Here is a 26359-nt window from a genome sequence, read left to right on the forward strand (position 1 = left end):
CGACCCCTTGGCCGCACAGTCACGTGACGGACACTTGCCCGGCGCCCAAACGTGTCCTCGTGTGTCTTCCTTCTTCTGAGTAGCGTCACGTTGAGATTTCCACTTTGAAAACTTCTTCAACTCACTTTCTCTGGCTCCTTGGCAGATACACCGTTTTGTTCAATCCTTCCTCGCTGGTGGACTCTTGCGACGTTTTTGTTATTCTGAGAACCGTCACCGTAGCGAATGCGTGGGACGTGTGTCTGTCTTCGGAGTCAGCGCTCTCATTCCTCCGTTCATTTATTCAGGACTTGTGCGCCCTCCGGGTTAGTCTCTTGGTTGAAATTCCCAGACGAGGTGGGGGCGCCTGGGTGGCTCAGTCGGTTGAGCGTCTGACTTCAGCTCAGGTCCTGATCTCTCGGTTCGTGAGCTCGAGCCCCGCACGGGGCTCTGTGCTGACAGTGCAGAGCCTGCTTGGGATCTTCTGTCCCCCCCCCTCTGTCTGCCCCTCCCACCCAAATAAATCAACATTAAAAAATAAATAAATTCCCAGACAAGGAATCACTTGGCCAACGGGAAGCTCGGTCCCCAAGGAGCTGCACCCACATCTCTGAACCGCTTTCCAGTTGATTCTCCGATTCTCGCACGGGGAGCCTGGCGGCTGGTTCCGGTGCCCTGGCTTCAGCCAGGACGGGGGGTCCTGGGAACTCGCTCAGGCCGGAAGCGGACTTCGTGTTTCGAGTTGCGCCCCTTTGATTACGGACGAGGCTGATCGTTTCCTTGCGGGCTTTGCTTAGTCTGTTTGTTTGTGTTATGGGGTCTTAACGTATTTTTTTTTTTTTTTTTTCGCTGATGGTGGGCCCTGTAGAGTAATGCTGCCAGTCTTGTGACAGGTGTTCTGTAAATCGTTTTTCCTGGTTTGCCATGCGCCTTGAATTTGGGGCTTTTATGGAACGTACGTTTTTATGGAGCGAAACCCATCGATATTTTGTGATTCCCTCCATTGCTCTTAGCTTAAACGTTCTTTTCCACAAAGAAGCCTGGTGTCTCCCTCTTTTCTTCTCCGGTGCTGTGATTTGACTTCCAGACGTCAGTTTGAAGTTACTGCGGTGTGTGGGGACGTGGCTCTTCCCCTGCACGGCCCCTCCATCCCGCCATCGCCTGTGTTCTGTGTGGGGTCTTCTGGCCGGCCGGCCTGGCTCCGGGCTGTCCCTTCCGGCCCTGGCTCCCCGCATCGTCCCGCAGCAGCACGTGCGTGCTGGTGACAATCACCACTTTTCCACGTGTCATCAGCCACAGACACACGGCCACCCCCTCTCTCTGCTTGTTGTAGTTTCTGTCACCAGGTTAGAGTTTCATCCCCCTTAGGGTCACAGGACTCGCTGACAGACGACTGGTGGTGGGGGCGGTGATCTAGGTCATGTGACAGTCCCGCCCAGACACCTGTCCCCACCTGATGGCAGAAACAGGTCACATTTTCCTTTTACGGGAAGCCCAGCCCGGCACCTGGTTCTGTTCTGACCTGTGCCTTGCCCTTCTCCCGCCCAGCTCCCGAGAAATGCTCTGTCCCCTTCGCAACCTGGGAGACCTCGGTACACAGCAGGTGCCCCATAAATGTGAGGCACTGCTCCTAAACGTGGCCGTACAGTTTTCCAGAACGCGGTGCCTCCTCTGGGAAAGACCCGGCCGCGTTGGACCGTGGTGCCCGGGCCACCAGGCCATCGAGGAGGCGTCCCGTTCGGGGCAGGGTGGAGGCTGACCCGTGGACGGTGACAGGACCTGGGGTCTCTGCCTCACTTTCTGTGTTGCTTCTGCAGTGGATGGAAGTGTTTTCTTAAATGTAACTGGCGGGGTGCCTGAGTGGCTCAGTCGGTTGAGCGTCCGACTCCGGCTCGGGTCATGGTCTCGCGGTTCGTGGGTTCGAGCCCCGCGTCGGGCTCTGGGCTGACAGCTCGGAGCCTGGAGCCTGCTTCGGATTCTGTGTCTCCCTCTGTCTGCCCCTCCGCTGCTTGCACTCTGTCTCTCGCGTTATATCAAAAATAAACAAACATTAAAAAAAATATGTAACTGGCAAAAGACGGTCCAGTGCCATAAACGGCCCCTGCAGGAGGGCATGTGCAGAGGCGGGACCGGGGACAGGGTGGCCGGGATGCTGGCCGGTTCTGGTCGGCAGAGCCAGCGCCCGCGATGACACGGTGCCTGCTGTGTGCGCGGTAGCTTTTGCTGTCCCTTCTCACGGGCGTGTCCATTTCCTGGACGTGTTGGCTTTGACGTCTCGTGTCTTCACGTGAAGGAGCCATACTCTGTGGTCCCTTCAGTGTGGGTTCACGTGCTTACAGCAGGACCTTAATGACAACAGAAAAGCCCCTTTTATGCCCCAACTGTGACCTGTTCACCCCGCAGGGCACTGAAGGTGGCAGGGAGGGCTCTAGCTGCTGCTTTTAGGAGGCCCCCCTGGGGTTTTCCTCTAGAACCACCCCCGCCCCCACCCACCCCCACCTCCTACAGCTGCCCCCAGGCTGTAGCCGCCCCTCAAGGGGTTTGGGCCCACGGTTCGACCTGTGCTTCCGGCCACCCCCAGGCCCTGCAGTGTTCCAACCCTGTTTTCAGTGAACTTGCTCCCTGCCCCCAGTTCTGCACACAGAGGGGAGGCTGAGGATGGAGGCTGAGGGTGGAGGCTAAAGGTGGAGGCTGAGGGTGGAGGCTGAGGGCAGAGACTGAAGCTGGGCCTCCTGAGGTAGTTGTGCCCGGCAGCAGCCTGTGCAGCCTGCCGGGTGGGTGGCTGTTGGACCACGGTGCCTGCTGTCTTCCTCAAGGACCCAGCGGGCCGGAAGCCCTGCCCCGGGCTGCAGGAGCAGCCAGGAGAGGGAGGTGCAGGATTGCGTGTGCAGGTGGGGGCATCTGGAGAGGAGCGTGCTGGGTGCCCAGTGGGTCCCCATGGCAGGGGAGCGGCCTTGAGGGCTCTGGCTGCTCCCTGGGGGTGCGGGGATCTCCAGCCCCGGGAGGAAACGCCACGGGCCAGCGCCTGTGGGCCGTGTGCTATCAGGTGTTGGAGCCCAGTGCACGACTTTCAACACACACACCCGACTTGGCCTGCAGAGGCCCTGGGAGGGTGTCCGCTTTGGACCCCTGGGGCACCGGGACTCGGCCTGTGGCTGCCCTCCACGCAGGTTTCCTCCTGGTGCAGGCCCGGCCGGTTTCCCCTGCCACGGTGGCCCCGTCCTCCTGGCTCTCTGGCCCTGCCCGGCCCCTGCTCCCTGGGCCCCTCTATCTTCTGTGTGGGGAATGAGCTTGGAGACCTGAGCGGGAGTCCAGGCTGCGCTCGCCATCTTTCCAGGCCCTCAGGCTCACACTGCCTCCAGGCAGCCCTCCCAGATGCCACGTTAGCTTGGGTTCTTATGTTGGCACAGAAGGCACGGGGACAGGGGCACGTCAGTCGGAGGTCAGCTCTGCCACCCTAGGCAGGCTCCTCACTTTCACGGAGCCTTCATTTCTTCCTGTCCATCGGGGTCAGGCCTGAGGGCCACCTCAGTGACCATTTGGGACCCCCGAGGCCCTGCTGAGACTGGATCTGACCTGAACTGATGGGCTCGGGATGCCAGGTGTGCTGGGCTGGGTGGCGGGTTGGGGGATCAGCCACTGGGGGCTGAGGGGTGGGGATGCTTGGTGTGTGCAGAGGAACTGGGGGCAGAAAACCTCCAGGGGCCAAATCGGGGATGGACAGACAGAGGTCTTTGGGGGAAGGGGGTGCAGTGTGACAGGACAGGAGGGGCAGGCCTGCCGTGCCCGCCTCTGTCTGGGGGACGCCCGGGCTGGCCCTGCCGTGCTGGCCCGTGGACACCAGATGAGCAGAGCTTGGGGGGGGGTGGGGGGGTGGGGGTAGCTCAGAGCCCTGGCTTGGGGGCCACCTGTATGTGTTGGGGGGGGCCACGTGATGCTATCCTGGCACAACAGGTTCCCCATCTGGTGAGGGCTAGCCATGAGGGGGCCCTTGTGGACCAGGTGCTGCAGAACGAGGGGTCACTGCTGTTCCCAGGACAGAAACTGGGCGCTTCAGCAAGAGGGTGACTTGGAAAGGCCAAGCCACATGGGGGGACTCTGCTGCCCCACGGCTGTAGCGCCACCTTCTCGGGGCAGTGGGGTCCCTGTGCCTCAGAGGCCAGACGGGCCTGGCTCATGGCTCTGGCCCCCAGCGGCACAGAGCCTGGCACGTGGCTGCCCCCACACCTCTCCCTCACAGCGCGCCCTGAGGGTCCCTCCCTGCCCTTGGGGTCCCACAGTGTTGGCGGGTGCTGTCCTCGTAGCTTTGGGGTCATGACAGCCCCTGGGGCAGGCTCCGGAGAGGGGAGGTGGGGTGACCAAGGTCTGGAAGAGACGTGGAGGGCAGTTTCCCACAGCCCCGAGACCCTGGCCTCGTGGAGGGGCGTCCGTGAACCCCCACAGCTGGGACCTGGGAAAGGCTCCAGCCGCTTTACCGGCTCCGTGTTCTCTGAGTGAGGCCGCAGCGGCACCCAGTGGCCGTCCGCGGAACTGCAGGCTCCGGGCCACGGCGGCCGCTCTGCCCTGAGCCCCGCGGCTGTGCCTGTGGATGGCAGGTCTCAGAGCAAGGGTCAGGGCGGGCTGGGGAGTCAGGGGCTTGGCTGGGCCCTGGGTGCACCTGGAGGGACAGGGTGAACCTGGGGGGCCGGAGCCTTGGAGGCTGCCCTGTGACCCCCTCTTCCTCGGCAGACGGCGCCCCCCTCAGTGAGCTCTCCTGGTCGTCCTCCCTGGCTGTGGTGGCCGTGTCCTTCTCCGGGCTCTTCACTGTCATTGCCCTCATGCTGGCCTGTCTGTGCTGTAAGAAGGGTGGCATCGGGTTCAAGGTGAGGGCCGGGGGCCCAAGGGGATGCGGACGGGATCCCAAGGGTTGGGCTCTCTTGTGCCCACTCGGCACTGAGCCTCCCTCCCCTGGGGGGCTGCCTACAGGAGGGCCGTGGAGGCCAGCCCACTGTCTCCCCCATTTTGGACCCCCTCTGTGTGGGCATGTCCCAGCTCAGGGCCAGGCCACTCAGTGCCGCACATGGGTTGGGCACTCTGGGACAGTGAGGATGGGCCTTGCAAGGGCTCACGGGGGGCTCCTGAGCCGGTGTGGGAGGGGGCTCGCTTCCCCAGACGCCCCTGACTCCCCAGTGGAGGAGGAGGGCTCTTGGCCCAGCGGTCCTCAAGTTCCTGCTCATTCGAACCGACAACAGGAAACCAAAGCCACCCAGACACGCTTTCCCTGCACCAAAACCACCTTGCCAGCCGGACCTGGGGCATCTTCTACCCCACAAGGTGGGGATCGTGTGCCGGAGCCAGAAATCAGGGTGACCATGCACAGAGGTAGTGGTCGTTGCTACTCACGGAGCCTCAGCTAAACGCACGGCCCCGTCTTCACTACGGCCGCTCCCCAGAGTTAAATTCCCAAGGGTCCTGGGCTGAATTCTGGGGCCCCCTCCTGAGGATGATGACTGAGGGGTACCCCCTGGAGGGCTGTCCCCCCCCACCCCGCCATGTCTGGTTGCAGCTCTGAGCGGGGAGGACCAGGGGGAGAAGCTGGCAGTTGAGAACCCCAAGCAGAGGCTCCCTGCTGCCCCCCCCACCCTGCCCACATGGGTCGAGTTCCTGCCAACTTAGCAAATAGCGGGCTGGGCTGTGGTCATTCACCCCCTGCCCTGGGCTGGAGGTCGGATTCCTGGGCCTGGCGAGTTGGGGAGGGGAGGGGCCGTCCTGTGGCACCCATCAGTGTCCACACCAAGTGGCCCACACCCCGTTTTAGAGAAATAGCGCCCCCCCCCTTCTGGTATGGCATGTCACGGAGTGGGGGCCCGCAGGAGCTGCCCACCTGCCTGGTGAGGACGAGGAACTTGCCTGTTACAGAGGCCACCCTTCCAGGCCCCTCAGTGCCTCCGTGGCAGGGCTGTGGCTCCTTGCACCCTGCCCTGGCTCGACGGTCTCCCTGACCTTCGGGCACCCAGCATCTGGGCCAGGCAGGATCCTGGGGCCAGAGCCGTGAGGTCATGGGGGGGCGGGGGGCGGGGGAGCCTTGTATAGGTCAGCCCCTCCTCAGGGTACTGTGAGAACAAGGCCCCAAACAAGGGCCAGCCTCGGCCCCTCCTACCCTTGCCCTCCTCACCTCCTGGAGAACATGGTGCCCAGAACATTCCAGCCCCAGTACGTGTTGGTGGGAGGGCCTGCCTACACCGGGGGCTCCTGCCTGGTCTCTGGGGGCCCAGGGCTGGGCACCCCCGTGGAGCTTGCTGGGAGAAGGGGCCGGGCAGCGATGCTCACACTGTCCTACTTGATTGCCCGCTGTGCCGGAACCATCCAGCGGGCTGTCGGGCAGCACCATCAGGTATGGGCTGGGCCAGGCCCCGGTGGGGTGTGTGGGCCTACAGCTGCAGCATCCCAGGGCCCCGAGGGTGGTCTTGAGGGCCCTGGGCAGGGGGGTCGTCGCAGGCACCAGCCCCTTCCCCCTGCCCCCAATGTTCTGTCCTCTCTGGGCCAGGACAGGGGCTGGCCCACAGGGACACCAGCAGGGGGTCTCCAGTCACCCCTGGAAGCTGAGAACACAGAGACCAGGGGAAAGGAGGGTCCTGGGGTCACGCAGCACTGAGGGAGAAACCTAGGCCCCCTGGCTCCGAGTCCAGCTGCCTGTCCATATGGGTGGGGCCCTCCAGGCCTCAGTTTCCCCACCTGGGCAGTCCGGTTGTGGGCTCCAGGGAGGAGAGCTGCTATTGTTTCAGTAGGAGTTGTTTTGCATCAGGCTCTGGATTTCTGAGACTTTGGCTCTCCTCTGGAATGTGCTCTGGACCTGGGGGGAGGGGTCTTCCCCACAGAGAGGTGCAGCAGCGGCATTTCAAAATAGCAGCCAGCCAGGTGGGGCCCAGCCCCGGGCTGCCCAGGCCAGGCTCTTAAGGAGCCCTGGGAGCGGGTAAAGGCCCACCTGGGTCAAGGTCCAGGGGGACGGCTGAGGAAGGCGGCAGGGTGCCTGGCCTGGGGGTGGAGGTGGGGGTGGGCTCCCTGCTCTGGGCACTCAGGAAGGCTCTTTGTCTGGAAGGGGTAGGGGCACTTAGATGCCCCTCCACTGGGGTGGGGGGGGGTGGTGAGGTCCCCCCCATCCCCGTCCTGTCCCCACTCTCCAGCCCTAACCTTGAGGTTGAGTTCACAGGCTGGGCGGGGCTCGGGCTGCAGTGGGGAGGGGTGGCAGACAGAGGAGTCGGGGGCTGACTGGATGGGCAGGGGCAGCTGGCCTTGGCCTCTCGGTCTCCTGTCTCTGGCCCCACCGCCGCCCCCCCTGATCGCTGGTCGCTGGTCGCTGGTTGGGGTGGACCGGGCTGGGCCAGGCGCTGCTGCCCTGGGGCTCATGGCCCCCCAGGCTTGAGACTCTGGCCTTGGGAGGCTGGTTTTCCTCACAACCAGCCAACCAACCAACACAAACAGCAGCCCTCTGGGCAGTTGGTGTCCCTGGTCCCCTGGAGGGGGAGGGGCTCGGAGGGCCGCGTGTCCTCTGCCCTGAGGAGCGAGAGGAGGGGTACAAGGGGCAGCCGGCAGGTGCCCCAACTCTAGGTCAGGCCCCCAGCCCGCTCCACCCCCAGGTCCAGAGGAGGTGAGAGCTCGGTCCTTTCTGAGCCTGTCCTGTGCCCTGTGACCGTCCCCTCCCTTGCCCTGCCCTGCCCTGCCCTCGTCCCCGGAGTCCTGGCGATCCCCGCGAGCCTGGCGCCCACCTACCGCTGCAGGAGTTTGAGAATGCCGAGGGGGAAGAGTACGCAGCAGGCTTCTCGGCACAGGGCTCCCCTGCCTCAGGGGCTCCGAACGGGCCAGACGTGTATGTCCTGCCACTCACCGAGGTCTCCCTGCCCATGGCCAAGCAGCCGGGGCGCTCAGGTGAGTGAGCCCCCCAGTAGGCCCAGCTGGTGTGCAGAAGGTGCGACTCGGGCCTCAGCAGCCGGTGTCCGCCCCCCCCGGGCGGGGGTGGCAAAGGGCTGGCGTGTGCCCCCTTCTGCTGGGACCGGGGGCGCCACGGGCAGGCCTGGGTCAGCCTGCCCGCCAGCTCCCCCACCTGGGGGCTGCTGTGCGAAGGGGTGGCCACGGGGGCGAGGGACCTGTTGCCCTGGTCCTGGGATGGGCTGCCCGTGTGCAGGGAGGAGGGGCTCCTCTGCTGTCCCTGGACGCTTGACCCCGGACCACCCCCTCAGCTCCGGCTGGCCACGCGGGCACATGGGCCCCATTGTGCCCAGTGGGTGGGGCCCACCCACTCGGGGAGGAGGGGCTCTTTGGGGCTCCCTCTGTGGGCGGGGCTGTGAATGGGCCTTTTACTCAGGCCTTGGGGGTGGTGCAGGTGCAGGCAGGGGCCTCCTCCCATAGTAGCTTCCTTGCCTGGCCTCCTGTTTGTTCCCCACCCTGGGGTCTCCCCACCAGGGTGACCACCCACAGGGCCGATGTGGGCCCGAGCTTGCGAGGTTATAGGTCAGCATCCAAGCTGGGCTTTGAACCTGCCTGCTGGAGGCCGTCCCTGTGGAAGCCCCCAAGTGTGTCTGGAGCCTGGGGTGGGAGACGGTCCCTGGCTTCATTCGGTTCCATGGCAGCCTGATCTCAAGTCGTCTCCCTGGAGCCTCCTAGGCAAGGCCGGTGCCCACCCCAGCTCCTCCAGGGGCACTTTGGGAAGGCTGTCAGGCCCCGGGGTGGGGGTGGGGGGGGAAGGGGACAGCCTGTCGCTGTGGTCATGAGCTGGCCCACCCCACCCGCTCTGTTCCACACCTTCCCGGGCCCGTGACCCTGAAGCCCAGACTTCATCAAGGGCTGCGGGCCCCCAAGGCACTGGTCTGGGTCCTCAGCCCGAGGGCCCAGGGTTCCATGGGTATCACCACCCCCACCCCCCGAGCCGGAGTCAGGCAGGAGCCAGGGCCTGGGGCTCCAAGGCATGTGCACATCTGTTGACTGGCCCGAATCAACACCCCATAAAACCCTGAAGGTAGACACCCTGCTGTAGGAGGCCCCCCCGACCTTCCTGGGTGACCGTGGGGCCCTCTGAGCCTGTGCTGACCCTGGACACTGTAACTGGTGGGGGAGCCAAGGGTCATCCCAGGGGACACTCCCTTCCCCCCCATGCCTGGGCCTGTCACCTGCAAGCCCCCCCGCCAGCCTGGGCCTGTCACCTGCAAGCAGTGTCGGGGACCTTGAAGAATCTTTGAGACTTGGCTTCTCCCACCCCTCAGGGGACCGTCCCTGAGGGTGGGGGGCCGGGGCGTAGGAGCGAGCGGCCGCCGCCGGCTTTCTCCGTTTCTGTAGCTCACGTGTAGTTCTGTAGGGTTCCCTGTCCCTGGGGACGGGAGAGACGTCAGGTGATGCCGGGGTCAAGGGCTGAAACCCTGAGTAACAGGTATCACCTGGACCTGGAGAATGTGGAGGAGCCCGCAGGCTGGGGCCCGGGAGCCCCGAGACTCGGGGCCCGTGCAACCCCCACCCTCAGTTCTGCTCAGCATCAAGGTCAATATTCCCCGGGAGCAGCCCCCCACCCCCGAGGCTCTCCTGGCATCCCAGGCCCAGCCCTGTCCCCTGGGCCCTCAGGACAGCTGGCGTGGGAGCAGAATTCGGGGAATCCCTTGGGGCGCAGGGCACGAGTGGGTTCAGCAGCCCTGGCCCTTCCTCTGGGGCCCCCACTGACCCTTCCTCCCTACTGACCTCACCCAGCACAGCCTGTAGGAGAATGGGCCCTGTGTGCTCCGTGCAGGGCTGTGCCAAGCAGACCCCAACAAAGGAGCCTTTGGCGTGCCTGGTGCTGGAATGCCAGCCTGTGGCAGGGGTGAGGGGACGGGCTGCTCCGGGGCCCTCCTCCCCACGGGCTGGGCCCCGGCCACACTGCCTGCCTGGCATTGCCTGTGCGCCCGTCCTGGCTCCAGGCCCTGCTGTCTTCAGCCTGGCTCGTCCCGGTGGCCTAGGGGCACAGCCTTTGCAGACCCAGGAGAAAGATGCCCGGACGTGACTTGGAGGTCTGCAGCTCCCCTGGGAGGCAGGCACCCTGTTCTTGGTGGCGGCCCCCGGCTGCAGCCCCGGCTCTGGGGGTCTCAGGGCAGCTCCCCAGAAAAGGCCAAGTGGACAACCCCTGAAGGGGCCGCCGGGTGAGGGAAGATCGGGGCAGTGACAGCCTGAGCTGGGGTCCCTGAGCCCCCCACCCCCACCCCCACCCTGTTATAGTGCAGCTGCTCAAGTCCACAGACCTGGGCCGTCACAGCCTCTTGTACCTGGAGGAGGTTGGCCACGGCTGGTTCGGGAAGGTGAGTTGCTGACCCTGGGGTGGGGTGGGGGAGAGGGGCTGACCCCGTGGGCCCCTCTCTCCCCTGGCAGGCAGAGGGGCAGGGTGGAGGCCTGCTTCTCCTGGGAGCCACCCCAGCCCTGGGGTCCCCTCCCGGGGGGGGGGGGGAGCCCTGCTGTCAGATGCCGGGAGGTACTTCTGAGAGGCGGGGGTGGGGGGGCAGCGTCTCAGTCCTGGCTTCTCCCTGATCCCCAGCCCGGGTGGGGCAGCAACAGGTCCCTCTTCCTCCCTGCAGACCCCCAGAGAGCTGAGGACAGCTGGGGGGCTTGGGGTGACCACCAAGAGCAAACGTTTCAGCTGGGAGGGTCCACCCAGGAGGGGCCCAGAAGCCCTTTTGCAGATGAGCGTAACGAGGCTTCCGGGCTCGGGTTCAAGGGGAGAGAGGAAGAGCAGGGACTGGAGGCGGAGCCCGGGGGGCCGCGGTGACGCCCGCCCCCACAGGTGTTCCTGGGGGAGGTGAACTCGGGCATCAGCAGCACCCAGGTGGTGGTGAAGGAGTTGAAGGCCAGCGCCAGCGTGCAGGAGCAGACGCAGTTCCTGGAGGAGGCTCAGCCCTACAGGTGGGCGGCCCCCGGGGCCGGCTGGGGCGGGGAGGGGGGGGCTGGGGGCGCGGGGCGCCGGGCCCCCGTGGACAAAGCCGAGCTCTGTGCTGTCCCTGCTCCTCCCCCACCCCTGCAGAGCCAGCCCCCTTCCCCGCCCGCCCGCCCCCTCCTGCCCTGAGTTCGAGTCAGGGGGGCAGCCTGTTGGCTCCCGCAGGGCCCTGCAGCACAGCAATCTGCTTCAGTGCCTGGCGCAGTGCGCGGAGGTGACCCCCTACCTGCTGGTGATGGAGTTCTGCCCCATGGTGAGTCCCCGCTGCCTGGCCCTCCAGCCCCTCCGCCCCGAGCGTCTGTCCAGGATGTTTAGGAGGGCTCAGCCTCCCCACAGAGGAGCCTTTGCTGAGCTGGGGACCCCTCCTCACCCTCCCGTATGTTCCCCCGGAGGTGGGCTCTCCGGGGCAGAGACACCTGCAGGGGGGAGGGGGGCTCCAGGTCACTAGGAGGGTGGCTGCTGGGTCTGGGGCGGGCCCAGCCGCCTGTCCTGCTGAGTTGAGCCAGTTTCCCGAGTCCCGCTTACCTCACCGGCGTGTCCTCCTGCACGATGCCCCCAGGGCCCCTTCCCCCCCAGACAGCCCTGCACCTGCTCTGAGCGGCCCTCGGCAGACATGGGTCCCTGCAGCGTGCAGGCCCCCACTGTCTGGTTTCTGGACCCCTGGCGGTGGCCGTGACCCCCCGGGGCTCCCCCAGCACGGCTGGGCCCTCCTCAGGGATTTGCCAGCTGACCCTCCGGTTGCCTGCCCTGTGTTCCCACCCGGCTGGGCGTCACTGCTCAGATGGCCTGTGTGCCGCTTGCCAGCAGTGAGGTGGCGAGCCTATGGGCCCTGATAGTCTGCACACGGGACGTGGTCCTCCCGGCCCCGCAGGGTTGCCTGGGTCTGCAGGGACAGTGGGGAAAGCGCCCTCTGACTGTGGGGTTGTCCTACTGAGAGCCGGCCACTAGGGGGCGGGTTTGGTGGCTCCTCTGGGTAGCTGCACCCCCACGTAGTCCGCAGGCCCCGGGCGGGAGGGGCTGGGCGGAGGGCTGGGCGGTGACAGTGCTGCCCCTCTCGGCAGGGGGACCTCAAGGGCTACCTGCGAAGCTGCCGGCTGGCGGAGTCCATGGCGCCCGATCCCCTGACCCTGCAGCGCATGGCCTGCGAGGTGGCCTGTGGCGTCCTGCACCTGCATCGCAACAACTATGTGCACAGGTGAGGGGGTGCGGGGCTGGCGGCTCTCCGGGGGGTCCCCCTGAGCTCTCTGTGCGGCCTCTGCCCCTGCCTCGGGGCTTGTGTGAGGGTTAGCTGGCTTTATTTATTCAGCCTCTAGGGACCATTGTGCCAAGGAATCTGGTTAAAGAAAAACCACCAGAGAGGGTGTGGGGAGGTGGATGCTTGCTTCTGCAGGGGGGGGCTGGCCGGCCTGGGCAGCACCCGGGGGGGCCCAAGGCCCATCCTCTGTCTCCAGGGGGTCAGAGCCACCACACTGGCCCTGCTGGCCTCTGTCTCCCTTAGACCCCGGCGGGGGGGGGGGGGGGGGATGGCTCTGTCCTGCTTCCCTCCCTGGCCCTGGAAGTCGGAGGGGTGGACCAGGGTGCCCAGCGTAGGAGGATGTGCCCAGAAGAAGTGGTAACAGTCAAGCGGCAACCCCCAGCCCCGGACTCTGCCCGGGCCGTCCTCCCCAACAATGTCCCGGTGCTCCCGGACTCCGCACGGGCCGCCCTCCCCTACAATGTGCTGGTGCTCCCGGACTCTGCCCAGGCCGTCCTCCCCAACAATATCCTGGTGCTGAGTGATGACACATACAACTCCAGCATCAGTGATTTTGTTGAAGAGGGCAGCTGCCAGCCTCCTGACCTGCCCGCCGGGCCCGCCCAGCCCCAGGCCCCCGCACACCCGACGGGCGCAGGCCTGTCTGTGGCCCTGGTGGACGTGCGCTGGCCCCATGCTTGCCCCAGTGCCTTGTGCCCCCAGACCCCCTGTGGCCACCCAGCGGGCAGGGCAGAAGCCCGCAGCCCAAGGCCACCCGGTGGGGGTACCGACGGGGCCGCAGGCGGTCACTCCCTGCACCCACCTTGCCCTGGGCCGGAAACGGTGCCCAGCCCTGTGCGAGCAGGGCAGGGGCAGGATCCCCTGGGACACTTGGGACCTCCGTTTCCCTGCCGCTGCCCGCCTCCTGGGGAGCTGAGGGTGAGGGCGTAGCGGGCGGGAAGGAAGCCTGCAGCGGCCCTGGCTGGCTCGTGCCCGGGACGGGTCAGCAGACGTTGAGCCGCTGGGGTCAGGAGAGGGGTCCGGTAACGGCGGGGCAGTGCCTTCACGAGGGCCCTGTGGCCCGCCCCGGCCCTTTCTGGGCCTCGCTTTCCTCGTCTGCGTTGTAACATTCGAGGCCCTGTCCACGTGGACGCCCCGGGGAGCCCCGTGCTGGGTGAGGGACCCGGGGCTCGGGGCAGCGGGTGGATGGGCCGCCTCTCAGACGCCCCTTCCCACCGGCTCGCGGCAATGCCCTTGGCCACGAGCGGGCCGGCCCCTCAGCGCCCCGAGCGCCCCCAGCCCGGCGCTGCCGCTGACCCCCGCCCTCCTGCCCTCCCGCCCTCCAGTGACCTGGCCCTCAGGAACTGCCTGCTCGCGGCCGACCTGACGGTGAAGATCGGCGACTACGGCCTGTCCCACGGCAAATACAGAGTAAGCGGGCGGGGCCGCGCGGGGGGCGGGGGTGGGGGGGGGGTCAGGGCCGGCCGCCCAGCACCCTGGGGTGACCCTGGGCCCCGCGCCTGCAGGAAGACTACTTTGTGACTGCCGACCAGCTGTGGGTGCCGCTGCGCTGGATCGCGCCCGAGCTGGTGGACGAGGTGCACTGCAACCTGCTGGTGGTGGACCAGACCAAGGCCAGCAACGTGTGGTGAGCGGGGGTCCCGGGGGCGCGGCCGGGGCGTGCCCCCCCCGCACTCAGTGCCCGCCCTCGTCCTGTCCCCCGCCATCACAGCTCACGGCTGCCAGGCCAGGGCCCAGGGCCCGCAGGCTCCAGCGGGTCGAGTCCTCTCCCGCCCCGCGCTGGAGGGGGTGAGGGCCAGGAGAGCCACACGTGCGGTGACGTGCTTCTCTGCCCCACTTCGTCACCCTGTAGGAGGTGGGGCTGCTGGGCCACCCGTCGCTTCCCGGTGCCAGTGGCCCGCGGCCCCGCCCCACCCCAGGCCCCGCTGACGCCCACGGACCTCAGGGTTAGAGCGAGCGTGCAGGCTGGAAGGCCCGCTGGGAGCGGCAGCAGGTGCCGAGTGCCCTCCGTGGAGGGGCCGGTGATCTCCCACGACCGCCGTGTGGAGGCACCGCCCATCCTCAGCACCTGCACCAAGTGGGGCACAGACTCAGTCCTGCAGCCTCCAGACGCTCCTCTGTGGGGATCCCTGTGCCTGACCAGCCCCTCCCCCAACCCCCACTCCCCGGGTCTGCCTGTCCTCCCTCTGCTCCTGGCGAGCCCTCAGAGCCTGGATCCACAGACCCACCCTCCCTCCTGAGCACCCCTGAGTCGCTTAACTGCAGCCCATCAGCCACTCCGTTCCATCACCGATCTCCCCAACCTCCCTACCCCGCCGCACGCTGACTGGGGTCTCTTAGATGGTTCTGGGCCGGGCCCCCTGACTTCTTTGTTGCCAGATTTGTTCTGTTCCTCACGTTCCCGGTCTCCCGGGACGGCCTGGGGCCCCAAGGAGCTGGGGGAAGTATACCAGAAGGAACCCAGTCGCCTTCTCAGAGCCCTGCCTGTCCCCCGGGCCCACTCCCGCCGGGCTGGGGAGCACCTAGACGCGCCCCTCCCTCGTTCTAGCCCCCAGTGGCACCCAAGGGCTGGGAGCTTCTCCAGGCCCCCACCCCCACCCCCGGAACAGTGTCTGGCCTTCACCGCAGCAAGGGAACGAGCACACAAAGGAATAGACTTGAGTTTGTGGAAAGACCAGTGTGGTTTTTATTTGCCCAGGTGCCCTGGACACAGGCTTGGGCCTGGCCGGGTGGCACGTCCTGCCAGTTAACTGAAGGAAAGTGCTGTCCTTTGGGAGGGGCGTCCCTAGGACACTGGGGTGGTGACAGGAGCTGCCCCGTGGTGCCCACGGCTCTGAGATCCCACGCAGCCTTGCCGTGGCCAGCCAGGCCGGCCCCCTCTGATGGCCCTTGCCTCCGCAGGTCCCTGGGCGTGACCATCTGGGAGCTCTTTGAGCTGGGCGCACAGCCCTACCCCCACCACTCCGACCGGCAGGTGCTGGCCTACGCAGTCCGGGAGCAGCAGCTGAAGCTCCCCAAGCCCCAGCTGCAGCTGACGCTGTCTGACCGCTGGTGAGGACCCTGTGACGCCAGGCTGGGCAGTGTGTCCCCAGTAGGAAGGTCAAGACCACGGAGGGTGCTCTGAGTGTGAGCGCCTCGGTTTCCAGCCCCCGCTGGCTCTCCCCTCCAGGCCCCATCCTGAGCCCACAAAGAAAGGAGCCTTTTCAACCAAAACTCAAACTCACCTGCAGCCGGGGCGGGGGTGGGGGGGGGGGGGTGGTGCACTCACGGAAAAGTGCTTCGGCCCCCAAACCTCTGGGCCCACCTTGGGAGAGCTGGGGCTCCTGTAATGAGCTTGGAAGTTCTCGTCAACGTCCTTGGAGAACTCTGAGTATGAGGAGAGGCCCCCAGACTTTCGCGCGGAGGGCCGATCTGCTCTTCTGCAGGGAAGTGGGGTCCTGGCAGGGCGGTGCCCCGGGTGCGGGGTGGGCAGGGACCCCTGGGCAGGGGCTGAGCCCCAGGCCTCCCTGCCCGCAGGTACGAGGTGATGCAGTTCTGCTGGCTGCAGCCTGAACAGCGGCCCACGGCCGAGGAGGTGCACCTGCTGCTGTCCTACCTCTGTGCCAAGGGCGCCACCGAGGCGGAGGAAGAATTTGAGCGGCGCTGGCGCTCGCTGCGGCCGGGCGGGGGTGGCGCAGGCCCTGGGCTGGCAGGCCTGGCTCTGGGGGGCGCGGGCGAGCTGGCCTCCGCCTCGTCCTTCCCGCTGCTGGAGCAGTTCGCAGGCGACGGCTTCCACGCGGACGGGGACGACGTGCTGACGGTGACCGAGACGAGTCGCGGCCTCAACTTCGAGTACAAGTGGGAAGCGGGCCGCGGCACCGAGGCCTTCCCACCCCCCGGGGCTGCAGCGAGCCCTAGCCGCGCCGCTTGCCCGCAGGAGCTGTGTGCCGCTGACGGTGCGCCCCCGGGCGTGGTGCCTGTGCTCAGCGCGCACAGCCCCTCGGTGGGCAGCGAGTACTTCATCCGGTTGGAGGAGCCGACGCCCGCCGCCGGCCACGACCCTGACTGCGCCGGCTGCACCCTCAGCCCCCATGCCGTGGACCTGCTCCCCGATGGTGGTGACCAGGACGATGACTCGGAGGGCAGCGCGGCCACCTCGTCGGCCATGGAGCCCCTGCTGGGCCACGTGCCGCCCCCCGAGGGGTCCTGGGGCCGCTGTGACTACTACCTGCATGGGAGCTGTGCCCGGGAACCGTCCTGTCCTCTGAGCTCGCCTTCACCCGGGACCCTCGTGCCGGCGGGGCCCAGGGAGGAGGACGCCGACTGGGGCACAGCTGCCTTCTGCCCACCCTTCTTGGAGGACCCAGTGGGCACGTCCCCCTCGGGCAGGGAGGAGACGGGGGCCACCGAGGCCTGCAGGGCCGCCCAGCCCAGACACTGGAGCTCCAACGTGTCCGCCAACAACAACAGTGGCAGCCGAGCACCAGGCTCCTGGGACCCGGGACACGTGGCTGGCTGCGTGGGCTGCTGCCCTGGCCCAGAGCACACCTTACGGGCTGCCCCTGAGCTAGGCGGTCCCCTGGCCCTAGAGGACCCCACAGAGCCTCTCCTTGGGTCAAAGGGGGCCTCCTCTGGCCAGGAGCTAGGCCGCTGCTTTGGCCTTCCTCATCTGTGTCCTGCTGAGGGCCTGGCACCGGCCATCTGCCTGGTGACATCCTCCCGGACACAGGCGGCCATTAGCCAGGCTAACAGCCCCCAGACGGAGCCCAGGCTTGCTGAGGAAGCTGAGGGCTCTGCCAGACCTCAGCTACCCCTTCCCTCTGTCCCAGCCCCATCCCAAGAGGGAGCCCTGCTTCCTGCCGAGGCGGCCAGTGCCCTCGACACCCTGCCCGCCTTGCCCACGCCTGCTGGCAGCTGGGAGACTGCCACTGAGGCAGCCCAGACCCCAGACAGCTACAGGGTTTCCCCTGAGCCGGGGGCGCCAGTCAGTGAGGAAGAGGACATGACAGAGGCCGCTTCTGGTGTCTTCGCTGATTTGTCCAGCGATGGCCCACTGGCCGAGAAGCCGGACGTGACTCTGGCCTTCCGCTCTTTGCAGAAGCAGGCGGGGACCCCCGACTCTGGGGACTCCCTGGATATCCCACCTTCAGCCGGTGATGGTGGTGGCCGCGAGGCCTTCAGCCCATCAGGTATCGGCACTCCCGGCGGGCAGCCCCGAGCCCTGGACAGTGGCTATGACACAGAGAACTACGAGTCCCCTGAGTTTGTGCTCAAGGAGGCACACGAGCCATGTGAGCCCGAGGCCTGTGGGGAGCTGGTCTCCGAGGAGGAGAGCCCTGGGCCCGAGACTCAGCTCTCCACCTCTCTTGGTGGCCTTGGCCAGAAGAACCCCTACCGTGACTCAGCCTACTTTTCGGACCTGGATACAGAGCCTGACTGCACTTCGGGCCCCCAGGAGAAGGGAGGAGGTGACTTGACCTCCAGGCTAGAGCTGGACGTGGAGAGCTCTGGGCTGCGGGCCGCACAGCCCTCCCCTGAGTCTGGTGTGGCTGGGGGGACGCGAGGCACTGGTCCCAGAGAGGTGCTGCCGCTGCTGCCTGAGGACTTTTCTCCAGGGCCAAGTACATGCCCGGAGGGCCCCAGACCGGACCCTCCCTGGCCCCAGGGCCCTGCCCAAGGGCCTCCAGTGCCCAGCCCCGGGGGTTCCAAGATTTTCCTGCTGACCCCGGTCCCGCTGAGCTCAGAGAGCCACCTCCCTGAGCTCCAGGAGGCCCCAGTACTGCCGTCCGGACCCGCCCAGCAGGAACGGACAGGGAGCCCGGGTGCCCCCAGGACCCCACTCTGCCTGGCCCTGCCGGGACTGCCCGCAGCCCCGGAGGGCCGCTCGGAGGAGGAAGAGGAGGACAGCGAGGAGAGCGATGAGTCGGATGAAGAGCTCCGCTGCTACAGCATCCAGGAGCCCAGCGAGGAGAGCGAGGAGGAGGCGCCTCCCGTGCCCGTGGTGGTGGCCGAGAGCCAGAGCGCGCGCAACCTGCGCAGTCTGCTCAAGATACCCAGCCTGTTGTCGGAGGCCTTCTGCGAGGACCTGGAGCGCAAGAAGAAAGCCGTGTCCTTCTTCGACGACGTCACCGTCTACCTCTTCGACCAGGTGCGCGGCCGGCCCCGGGCTCTGCGCGGGGGTGAGGGTCCCCTCCCTGACCCTCCCCCCCTCCCGCGCGGGACGGGAGGCCGTGGGCGTGGCCGCTGGTGGCGCGGGAGCCACGTGCTGCTCTGCTCCTCCAGGAAAGCCCCACCCGGGAGCTCGGGGAACCCTTCCCTGGAGCCAAGGAGTCACCCCCCGCGTTCCTGGCGGGCGGCCCCCGCTCCCCCAGCGCCCCCGGCCGGCCGCGGCGGGCAGACCGCTCCCCCGACGGCTCCGCGGCGGAAGAGGGTGAGCGGGGCGCTGGGCGCGGCGGGGGCGGGGCCGCCGGGTGGGCCGTGACGTCAGGGTGGGTGGGTCTGCGTGACGTCGCGGGTGGGCGGGACCACGCCACGCGAGTGACCGGGCGGCCGGCCTGCAGGTGGAGGGCTCGCGTGGGACGACGGCTTCCCGCCGACGCCGGCCCCGGAGGCCGCCCGGCCCGCTCCCGCCGCGCCCCCCAAGCAGACCGCACCCGGCCCCTTCTCGCGCTTCACCGTGTCGCCTGCGCCCGCGTCCCGCTTCTCCATTACGCACGTCTCCGACTCGGACGCCGGATCCGTGGGAGGTGAGGCTGCGGCGGGGCTGGCGGGAGGGGGGACACGGAGTCGGGACAGTGGAGAGGGCGGCCGGGAGGTTACCTGCTAGGGGCCGAGGCTCTGGACAAGCTCAGTTTTCAGACGGGGAAACTGAGGCTGGGAGAGGCGGGGTCACGCCCAGGCCTGTCTGTCCTGGCCACCTTGGCCTCGCCTCTCTGCCTTCTGGGGAGATGCAGTGCCCCGCACCTGGCAGGCCCAGCACCTCTCTGGGTGCCTAGATGGGATGCCACCTGGCCCTTGGGCCTCGCCCTCTTCTCCCTTCTCTGGAGGCACCAGGCTGGACACTGAGCGCCCCCCACTTCGCCCTCTGCCTGACCCTAGTCCCCCAAACCGGCAGCAGCCTCTCGCATCACGACCTTCCCAGCCCCTTCCCCCCCCCCCCCCCCCATGATGTGCTTCATCCACTGCCTGCCCCTCTCCCCCTGACCTGGCACATATCAGACCCGATGGCTCTTGTCTGGAGACACAAATGACTGTGGCTAATGTGCCCAGGTCACCCCTCCCTCCAGGCTCCATTCCTCGGTCAGCCTCCGACCAGGCGGGCTCGTCCCTGCCAGATTGACCCCCACCATGTGCCTGACAAGTTCTTTTGCATTCCTGCCAGCCTTCCCTGAAAGCCCACCCAGGAAATGAGATCTCTCTGTCCCCAGGCAGGCTCCGTCCGTCTGGGGAAGAGCCGGGGCATTTCCTTTGTTGGATGAGCTTTGTTGCGCCTGAGCCCTGGTGAGGTGGTGGAAAGAGAAAGGGTCCGGCTCCCACCTAGACGGATAGGCAGACCCATTGCGGTGAAGGGGCCCGAGGGGGGCAGCCCCAGTGGTCATTGGTCCCTAGGCCAAGGGTGGAGGTCAGGGGGGAGTGCTGGGGCAGGGGACTCTGTCGGCTGTCCTCAGAGGGCAGGGCCCTCTCAGGCATCTCTGTCCCCGCTGTCTCTCCAAACACTCATGTGACACCTGTTTGCCAGGCCCTGTAGCAGGTGCCGGGGGCAGCTGTAAAGAGGCTTGAGGCCCAGGCGGGCACCCTTGGAGCTCCTGCCAGTCCTGCTCCAGGCAGCAGTGAAGATGGTGACCGAGAGTGGAGACCTCGGTGTTGGTGGTCATCAGCAGCTTCCAGAGCCTCGGTGCCCCATGCAGGGCCCCGGAGCAGGGCGGGACAAGAGGCCTCCTCCGGCCGTGTGCGCCAGTCCTGGGCTGCCCGAGGGGCAGGACTTCTCCTGAACACGGGTTTGTTGATACCTGCTGAGGATGCCCTCTAGCCTCAGGCCTGAGCAGGTCCCCTCCGTACAGCTGCCCCTCTGCCCTGACTCTGCTAGCGGGCTGCTTGGCTTCTGAGGCCAGGGGACCGGCTCTTGGCCACGGGGGGGGGGGGGGGGTTGGGGTGGGGGGAGGACTTTGCACACCCTGCCCACTAGTTCCTGTGGTGAACGACACAGGCCCGCTGGGACGGCCTCTCTCTGTCCCCTTCTCCCCTTCTGCCTGGTTCTGGGTTTGCAAGAAGAGGACCCTGGGCTTGTGTGTCCCCAGCCACCCTTACCTCAGAGTCTGTGGCTGTATTTCCCCTCGGTGACTCAGCTGGACCCGCACACCCTCCCTCCCTACCTGTCTGGGCCAGCTCCCATCTGAGTCCACGGCTGGAGCCTCGGCAGGTGGGGCAAGGCGGGTGGCCCAAAAGATGGGGGCTTCCGGCCACACCTGTTCTAGAGGTGCCCGCGGCTGGCCAGCCTGGCCCGGCAGCGCCCACAATCCGCGTCAGGGGCCCTGCCTGCAGGGGTGGGGGTGCGGGTGGGAGGGAAGTGGGGGGCTGGGCAGCACAGGGAGTATTTTTGTAACTGCTGTTGTCTGAGCAAATGGAAGCGGGGTGATTTTAAGTTATTGTTGCCAAAGAGATGTCAGATTTACTGTTGCTTTGGGGGTGGGGGTGGGGGACTTGTTTTGGGTTTGTGTTTTTTGTTTTCATTAGTCTGAGGCTTCGGATGCTGGTGCCATGATTTCCTTGTTCCTTTTTTGTTTGTTTTTTAAAAGAAATCAAGCTAAGAAAACAAGCCTTCATGCTAAGCGTGTGTTTTCTTTTGGGGTTTGCGCATAAATCCCTGGGCGGGGGTGGGGAGGCCGGGTGGTGCTGGGGTGGGGCCTGGCTGCCAGCTCTGCCTGGGAGGGCACAGTAGTCCCTTCTGCCCAATGCCAGTGGGGTGCGGGAGGGTGCCACCTACCCACCTGCCCCCGGCCCCCCCCCCGCCCCCCCTGCCCCGGGCCGTCCTTGCTGCACCCTGGTGGAGGGGGACAGTGACTTGGGCCCTACCTCTCCTCTGGTGGAGATCTACACAGAGCAGGGGAGGGGACTGACCCCAACAGCCCTCTCTTCCTGTTCTTTAGTTGGTGCTGACTAGGTAAGAACGAGGTGGCGGGCCTGCAGGCCCCTTCCCCCATGGGAAAGCTCCTTCGAAGGCCCAGAGCACGGGGTCGGGGCAGGGTAAGGGTGAGGTAAGAGGGTTTCTGAGGAGCCAGGGCTTCTGTGCTTCTCCACCCCAAACATGGGCTCTACGACCCCACTGGGCCCGTCTCCACAGCTTCTGCGGGGCCAGAGGCCTGTGTCCCACCCATGACCCATTTTGTTTCTGGTACAGGGGTAGGGACAGGCTTTGGGCAGAGCAGGGCTCCAGGGCCCTCCCTCCTTCTAGGGCCGGGGAGGGGTGACTGCTGCCTGGAACTTGTCAGCTGGGGGCGCCTGGCCCCAAGGCCAGTCACTGCGAACGATGGGGATCTCTGCACGAAGCAGCTGGGGCGCAGAGGCGTCCCCGGCCGTGGGGCCTGCTGTTCACTCCAGGGACAGGGAAGAGAGCTGGGGGCCAGCAGCCAGCTCTGGACGGGAGTGCGGGGGGCATGGAGGGGTCCCCCAGCACTGCCAGTGGGAGTGGGGCCCAGGAGAGCCACAGTCGAGGGCTCAGAATAAATCTGTGCCCCGAAGACGGTGGCGGCCTCTCCCACGTCCTCTGTCCCAGGCCTCCCACCCCCTGGGGCTGACAGAGCACGAGCGGGCACATGTGGGGCAGCCTGTTTATTGACCAGACACGTGGGGCTGGTGGAGCGTCCCTCCCTGCACGAGCGGGGGCCAAGTGCCTGCTTGCGGGGCCCAATGTCGGCCCCACTCTCCTCAGCCATGGCCCAGGGGCCACCTCCGAAAACAGCCGGGGTCCAGCCCAGGCCAGACTCCGGTGGGGGCAGAGCCAGGCAGGTGAAGGAGAAAATTCTCTAAATGGGGACCACGCGGATTGTTACAAAAGAGGTTGTGTGTGTGGGCGGGGCAGGAGGGTCCTGGCGGGCAGCGGTGGGGACTTGGCCATCAGCTGAGGAGGGGGGCGGACCTGTCGTTGGTCACTGTCGGCTTCAGCTGGACGTTGGCGAAGGGATTCCTGAAAAAGAGAAGAGGGGTTTTAGTGTGGGAGGGGCACTGTGAGGGCGCAATGCCGTCCTGGGCTGCCCTACGCCCGGGGGGCCCCCAGCCCTGCGGATGGCACCGGCCTGGGCCCCGATGGCCCAGCCTCTGAGCTCAGAGCAGGTGGACGATGGAGGCCGCTCGGGGGAGCCCGGGAAGGGTGCTCGCTGGCCGCCAGTGCGCCCCATCTGCGGCCGTCAACCCTCACGGGGCGGGTGGGGGCCGTGGGGCCACCGAGCCACAGGATGGTTCCTTCTCTGCGACCTGAGCCCTGAACGGGCCTGCATCCAGGTTTCGTGAGCCGCCCCACAAGGCCAAGGAGGCGCCTCCCATCGGCCCAAGGGCAGCGGCGGACCCATTTTTCAAGACACGCCATCGACAGACACAGACAGTTCAGCGCACACAAACCCGGCCCATGCGTCCCGGGCTCCCAGAAGGTGGCTGGGTGCAGACCCGCCCCACGCCAAGACGACACACGGGGGTGCACGCACACTGGCAGCAAGGAGGCCAGCAGGGGTGGACGAGGGCTCAGGCACCTGTCACCCGGGGGGTGACCCCCGAGGCCACAGCTGACGGACAGATGGACGCGCCAGACAAGAGGTGGAGATGGGACGAGATGAGCACAGCGGACGCCGGCACCCGGCCCGGAGGACCCGCCTGGGCAGGGACAGCACGGGACAGCGGGCTGGGGGTGGCGGCACAGACGGCACGTGGGACACGGAGGGCCGGCACGGACGGGACCGCACTCCCGGCGAAGCGCTCGGCTCTGCAGCCGTTACCTGGGGCCGGAGTCGCCTCTGGCGCAGCTGGGCTGGTGTCCACGCGGCGGGCGGGCGCTCTGTCCAGTGCCCAGGGAGAGCGCGTGGGGCGGGGGCGCCTCCCTGTGTTTTCTAAAAAACTGAGACACTTGGGACTGAACTTTTAAGGGGAGCAGCGGCAGACAGTAGCTAACTTCTTGGCGAATGAGGTCCCCGTCCCCGTCTCCGGGATGATGGCTGAGAGTCCCGTGTGGGCACACTGCTTACGACGGTCCTCGGAGTCATCGACCCCTGGCTTCGAGGCCGCTTGCAGCCCCACGTGGGGCCTCAGGCTCCTCCGCGTGCTCTGGCGCTCTGTTCCGCTGATGCGTACAGACGAGTTTCAGCTTTTTGGCCGCCTGGAAGCTCCCAAGGCCAAGCCTCCTGTGACCAGTGACATCCGCCCCCAGGACAGGGCGGTGGCCCGTGCCCTGACTGCCACCTCGCCTAGACTCTGGTTCTGAAGCAAGGCTCCGGGCCTTGGCTGTTCCCGGCCCGGGTCGAGGCAGATGCCCTGGGGGGCTGGAACTCGGCCGGTCTTGTTCATCTGGAGATGGGGACCGAGCCGAGGACGGAGCTCCGGCCCTAAGCCCGGGGAGGGAGGGCAGCTCCCGTGCTGGCTGGAGCCAGTACACAGGGGTCAGGCCAGGTGGGTCGGGGCGGCAGCACAGCCAGACAGGCCTCCCCGCAAGACGGTGTCTGGCCTCTGAGCCCCACTTTCTTCATCTTCCCCCAAACGGGGTGAGCGGGGAGCACGCACCGTCAACACTGCGGGCCGAAGACGCCCCCGGCCTCCCCCTGCAGCCGCGCCCAGCCCGGCCCCGACCAGAGGCCCCTGGGTGGGGCCGTCTAGGGCGCCTACCACCTTCTGTGAAGGAACGGGAGGGTGTCAGTGCGACCCTGGGCGGGTCAACACCAAGATGGCAAAACAGGACTAAGTTCAGACCCAAGGCCCAGTCTCTGGCCCCGGGGACATTTGTCCCCGCTTGGGGTGCTTGCCAGGGGCGGACGCCCGGCAGCAAACCACCAAGACGTAAGCAAACTCAGCGGACGGAACCGAGCAGAGGCCACAGGAGCTGTCCAGGCTGCTCCCGCAGGCAGGGCAGGCTGAAGCCCCCGGCGGGTCCGGCGCTGCATTCAAGGGGCAGCCCTTGGGGGCATCGCGGGGTCCTGAGCCCACAGCCCCCGCCTGCAAACCCTGCAGCCCGAGGAGGGCCGAGCGCCTTTCCGTTCCAATCTCGAGGGGAGCGCTATGCCGAGGGTTTAGGGAGTCGCCTGTAATTGTTCCGAATCCGCCAACCGAGCGAGAACCGGGTCGGCTGGGAACGGCCGCGTCTCCTCACAGGGTACGGTTTCCGTCCTTCGGTGATCCTGGAGCAGAGTGAGGGCGGCCGGGGTGCATTTCCACTTCCTCCTGAACTTCCTCCTCCGAGACCAAAGCGGTTGCCGTGCCTTCGGGACTTCGGCCCTTCTGGGATCGGATCCTTGTCGTTCGGTCCCCCCAGGGCCACACCTCAGGCAGGCTTGGTCAGGGTGCTTTGACCGACCTGGGGGACTTTTGGCACCCCACCCCCAGCCGAATCTTGGAGCCAGGCTGATTCTGCGGCCGGGAGGCTGGCTGGTGGCGCTGTGCTGATGCCCACCGTGCCCCCGGGGCCCCGTCCTACACCGGGGGACGTGGTCCCAGGCAGAGGCCAGGCCTGCAGCTCAGAGCGATGGGGGCAGCAGGGGCAGCGGTGGGGCGTCGGCGGGGGGGGGGGGGGGGTGGGGTGGAAATGGAAGCCTCTCTGCATCCTGGAAGAAGGGGAATCTAGAGGCAGCGAAGGCATTTTCACCCTGTCCTCAAATTCCAGGAGCACTGGTCTCCAGAATCTTCCAGAAACTCCTCACACTGTAGCTCAGACACAGTGAAAGGAGAGGGAGTCCAGGACCCTTTGGGAGCAGCCACTGACCTTGGAGGGGCCACGTCACTGGTGCCCAGTGGGGTCCAGTGAGCACCATCTGCTACAAAGGACACAGGTGCCAGTGTCCTGGGGTGGCGGGGGCAGAGACAGATGGGTGGCACTGCCACCCTGACCGAGGCCCGGAGCCCAGGGTGCCGGCTGTCCCAGGGCGGTGAGGAAGGGGCCGTCACGGGGTTGGCTGTAGCAGGCCCACAAGGGCACCCACACGCAGTGGTGAAGGCCCGATCTAGAAAGCCTGGCGCAGCCTCCTGGCGCCCCTTGGGGCACATGCGAGTCCGGGCAGAGCGGGCACCAGGGCCACCGTATATCCACCTGCCCCAGCGGCCCAGGCACGTGCTCCTGCTCCGGTGTGCCTGAGGCCCTCACGCGGGCACGAGCCGTGGCACCGTCCCTGAGGCCCACCCAGATCTCCCCAGCCCCCGAGGGGCTGCAGGGCTCACCACCCAGGGAGCCGGCCAGGCCGGGCTCACACCCACACCCACAGGCGCGGCCCGAGGGGACGCTCAGCCAAAGGAGCCCAGAGCTGGCCTCACAGCCGATCACCGGGCCTCACCCTGATTGTGGCCGAAGCGCCCCGGAGAGAGAAACCGAGGCAGAGGACCGGGGCCGGACCAGGCCAGCGGTGCAGGGAGGTGCCGTGGGCGCTGGGGTGCAGCGGGGGCAGCCAGTCAGGCCCACAAGCTTCCAGACAGAGGCAGCAAGTCCCAGAGCCCGAGGAGCAATCCAAGGGGAAGCGAAAGCCCAGAGCCCAGAGCAGAGGCAGGCTCGGCAGACCCCCGCGCCCCGTCCCCGCCCGCCAGGGCCGAGGCCGCGGGGTCTGCAGAGCCGCTGGGAAGGCAGACCGGCCAGCGTGAGAAAGCCGGGCAACTTACTAACTCTAGTCAGGGGCGGCTCAGAACCTGGCCACTTCCACATCGGCGCTGCAAGGAAACACAAGGGCTCAGTTGGGGCAGGTGGGTGCGGAAAAGGGGTCTGTGTCCCCCGAGGGGGACGTGGGGAGACACCTGGGGCCAGAGGACACCCGCCAGGAGCGCGAGACCCGGCCGCGGGGGACCGCGCTGTCGCGTGGCTGCCGGGAAGAGAGGGGCGAGCCGGCGGGCAGGTGCTCCCCCGCCCCCGACCCGACCCCGCGGCCCAGGACCCGAGAGGGGCGCGCCTCCGTCGCTCCCTGGAGGCCGGCCTGCCGAGGCGGCCGGGCCCCGCACGCGGCCCCGATCCCACGCGGTGGACCTGGAAGGAGGCGCCACACCAAGCT

General features: G+C 67.0%; 2 protein-coding genes and 1 non-coding gene across 10 annotated transcripts in view; 2 read left to right on the forward strand and 1 right to left on the reverse strand.

Annotated features, from left to right (window-relative positions):
* Positions 1–20952, forward strand: part of AATK (apoptosis associated tyrosine kinase) — a 32698-nt gene extending 11746 nt beyond the window's left edge. Inside the window, exons 1-14 of one of the 6 annotated variants that reach the window (XM_053892275.1) lie at positions 4729–4841; positions 5211–6352; positions 7737–7884; positions 10195–10274; positions 10754–10872; positions 10991–11156; positions 11965–12098; positions 13484–13568; positions 13664–13785; positions 15060–15209; positions 15675–18285; positions 18420–18567; positions 18698–18883; positions 19876–20952. In XM_053892275.1, coding sequence (XP_053748250.1) covers positions 6146–6352; positions 7737–7884; positions 10195–10274; positions 10754–10872; positions 10991–11156; positions 11965–12098; positions 13484–13568; positions 13664–13785; positions 15060–15209; positions 15675–18285; positions 18420–18567; positions 18698–18883; positions 19876–19916 — 4197 coding nt within the window. In that variant the 5' untranslated portion in view covers positions 4729–4841; positions 5211–6145 and the 3' untranslated portion in view covers positions 19917–20952. Of the gene's footprint in view, positions 1–4707; positions 4842–5210; positions 6353–7736; positions 7885–9163; positions 9990–10194; positions 10275–10753; positions 10873–10990; positions 11157–11964; positions 12099–13483; positions 13569–13663; positions 13786–15059; positions 15210–15674; positions 18286–18419; positions 18568–18697; positions 18884–19875 lie in introns of those variants that run through there. The other 5 variants (XM_053892277.1, XM_053892273.1, XM_053892274.1 and 2 more) reach the window with 5 other exon arrangements.
* TRNAR-CCG (transfer RNA arginine (anticodon CCG)) lies at positions 1834–1918 on the forward strand. The gene has a single exon. It is a non-coding gene; the product is annotated as a tRNA-Arg (tRNA).
* A 1004-nt stretch (positions 20953–21956) lies between the features above and the next one.
* BAIAP2 (BAR/IMD domain containing adaptor protein 2) overlaps positions 21957–26359 on the reverse strand; it is a 62938-nt gene continuing 58535 nt past the window's right edge. The window contains exons 14-15 of one of the 3 annotated variants that reach the window (XM_019465968.2): positions 25981–26024; positions 21957–22320 (exon numbers count right to left, since the gene is read on the reverse strand). In XM_019465968.2, the coding sequence (XP_019321513.1) occupies positions 25997–26024 (28 nt within the window). In that variant the 3' untranslated portion in view covers positions 21957–22320; positions 25981–25996. Of the gene's footprint in view, positions 22321–25976; positions 26025–26359 lie in introns of all 3 variants that reach the window. The other 2 variants (XM_019465967.2, XM_019465964.2) reach the window with 2 other exon arrangements.

This window comes from Panthera pardus, unplaced genomic scaffold (genome assembly GCF_024362965.1).
Source record: "Panthera pardus isolate Hobbes unplaced genomic scaffold, ASM2436296v1 HiC_scaffold_3, whole genome shotgun sequence".
NCBI lineage: Eukaryota > Metazoa > Chordata > Mammalia > Carnivora > Felidae > Panthera > Panthera pardus.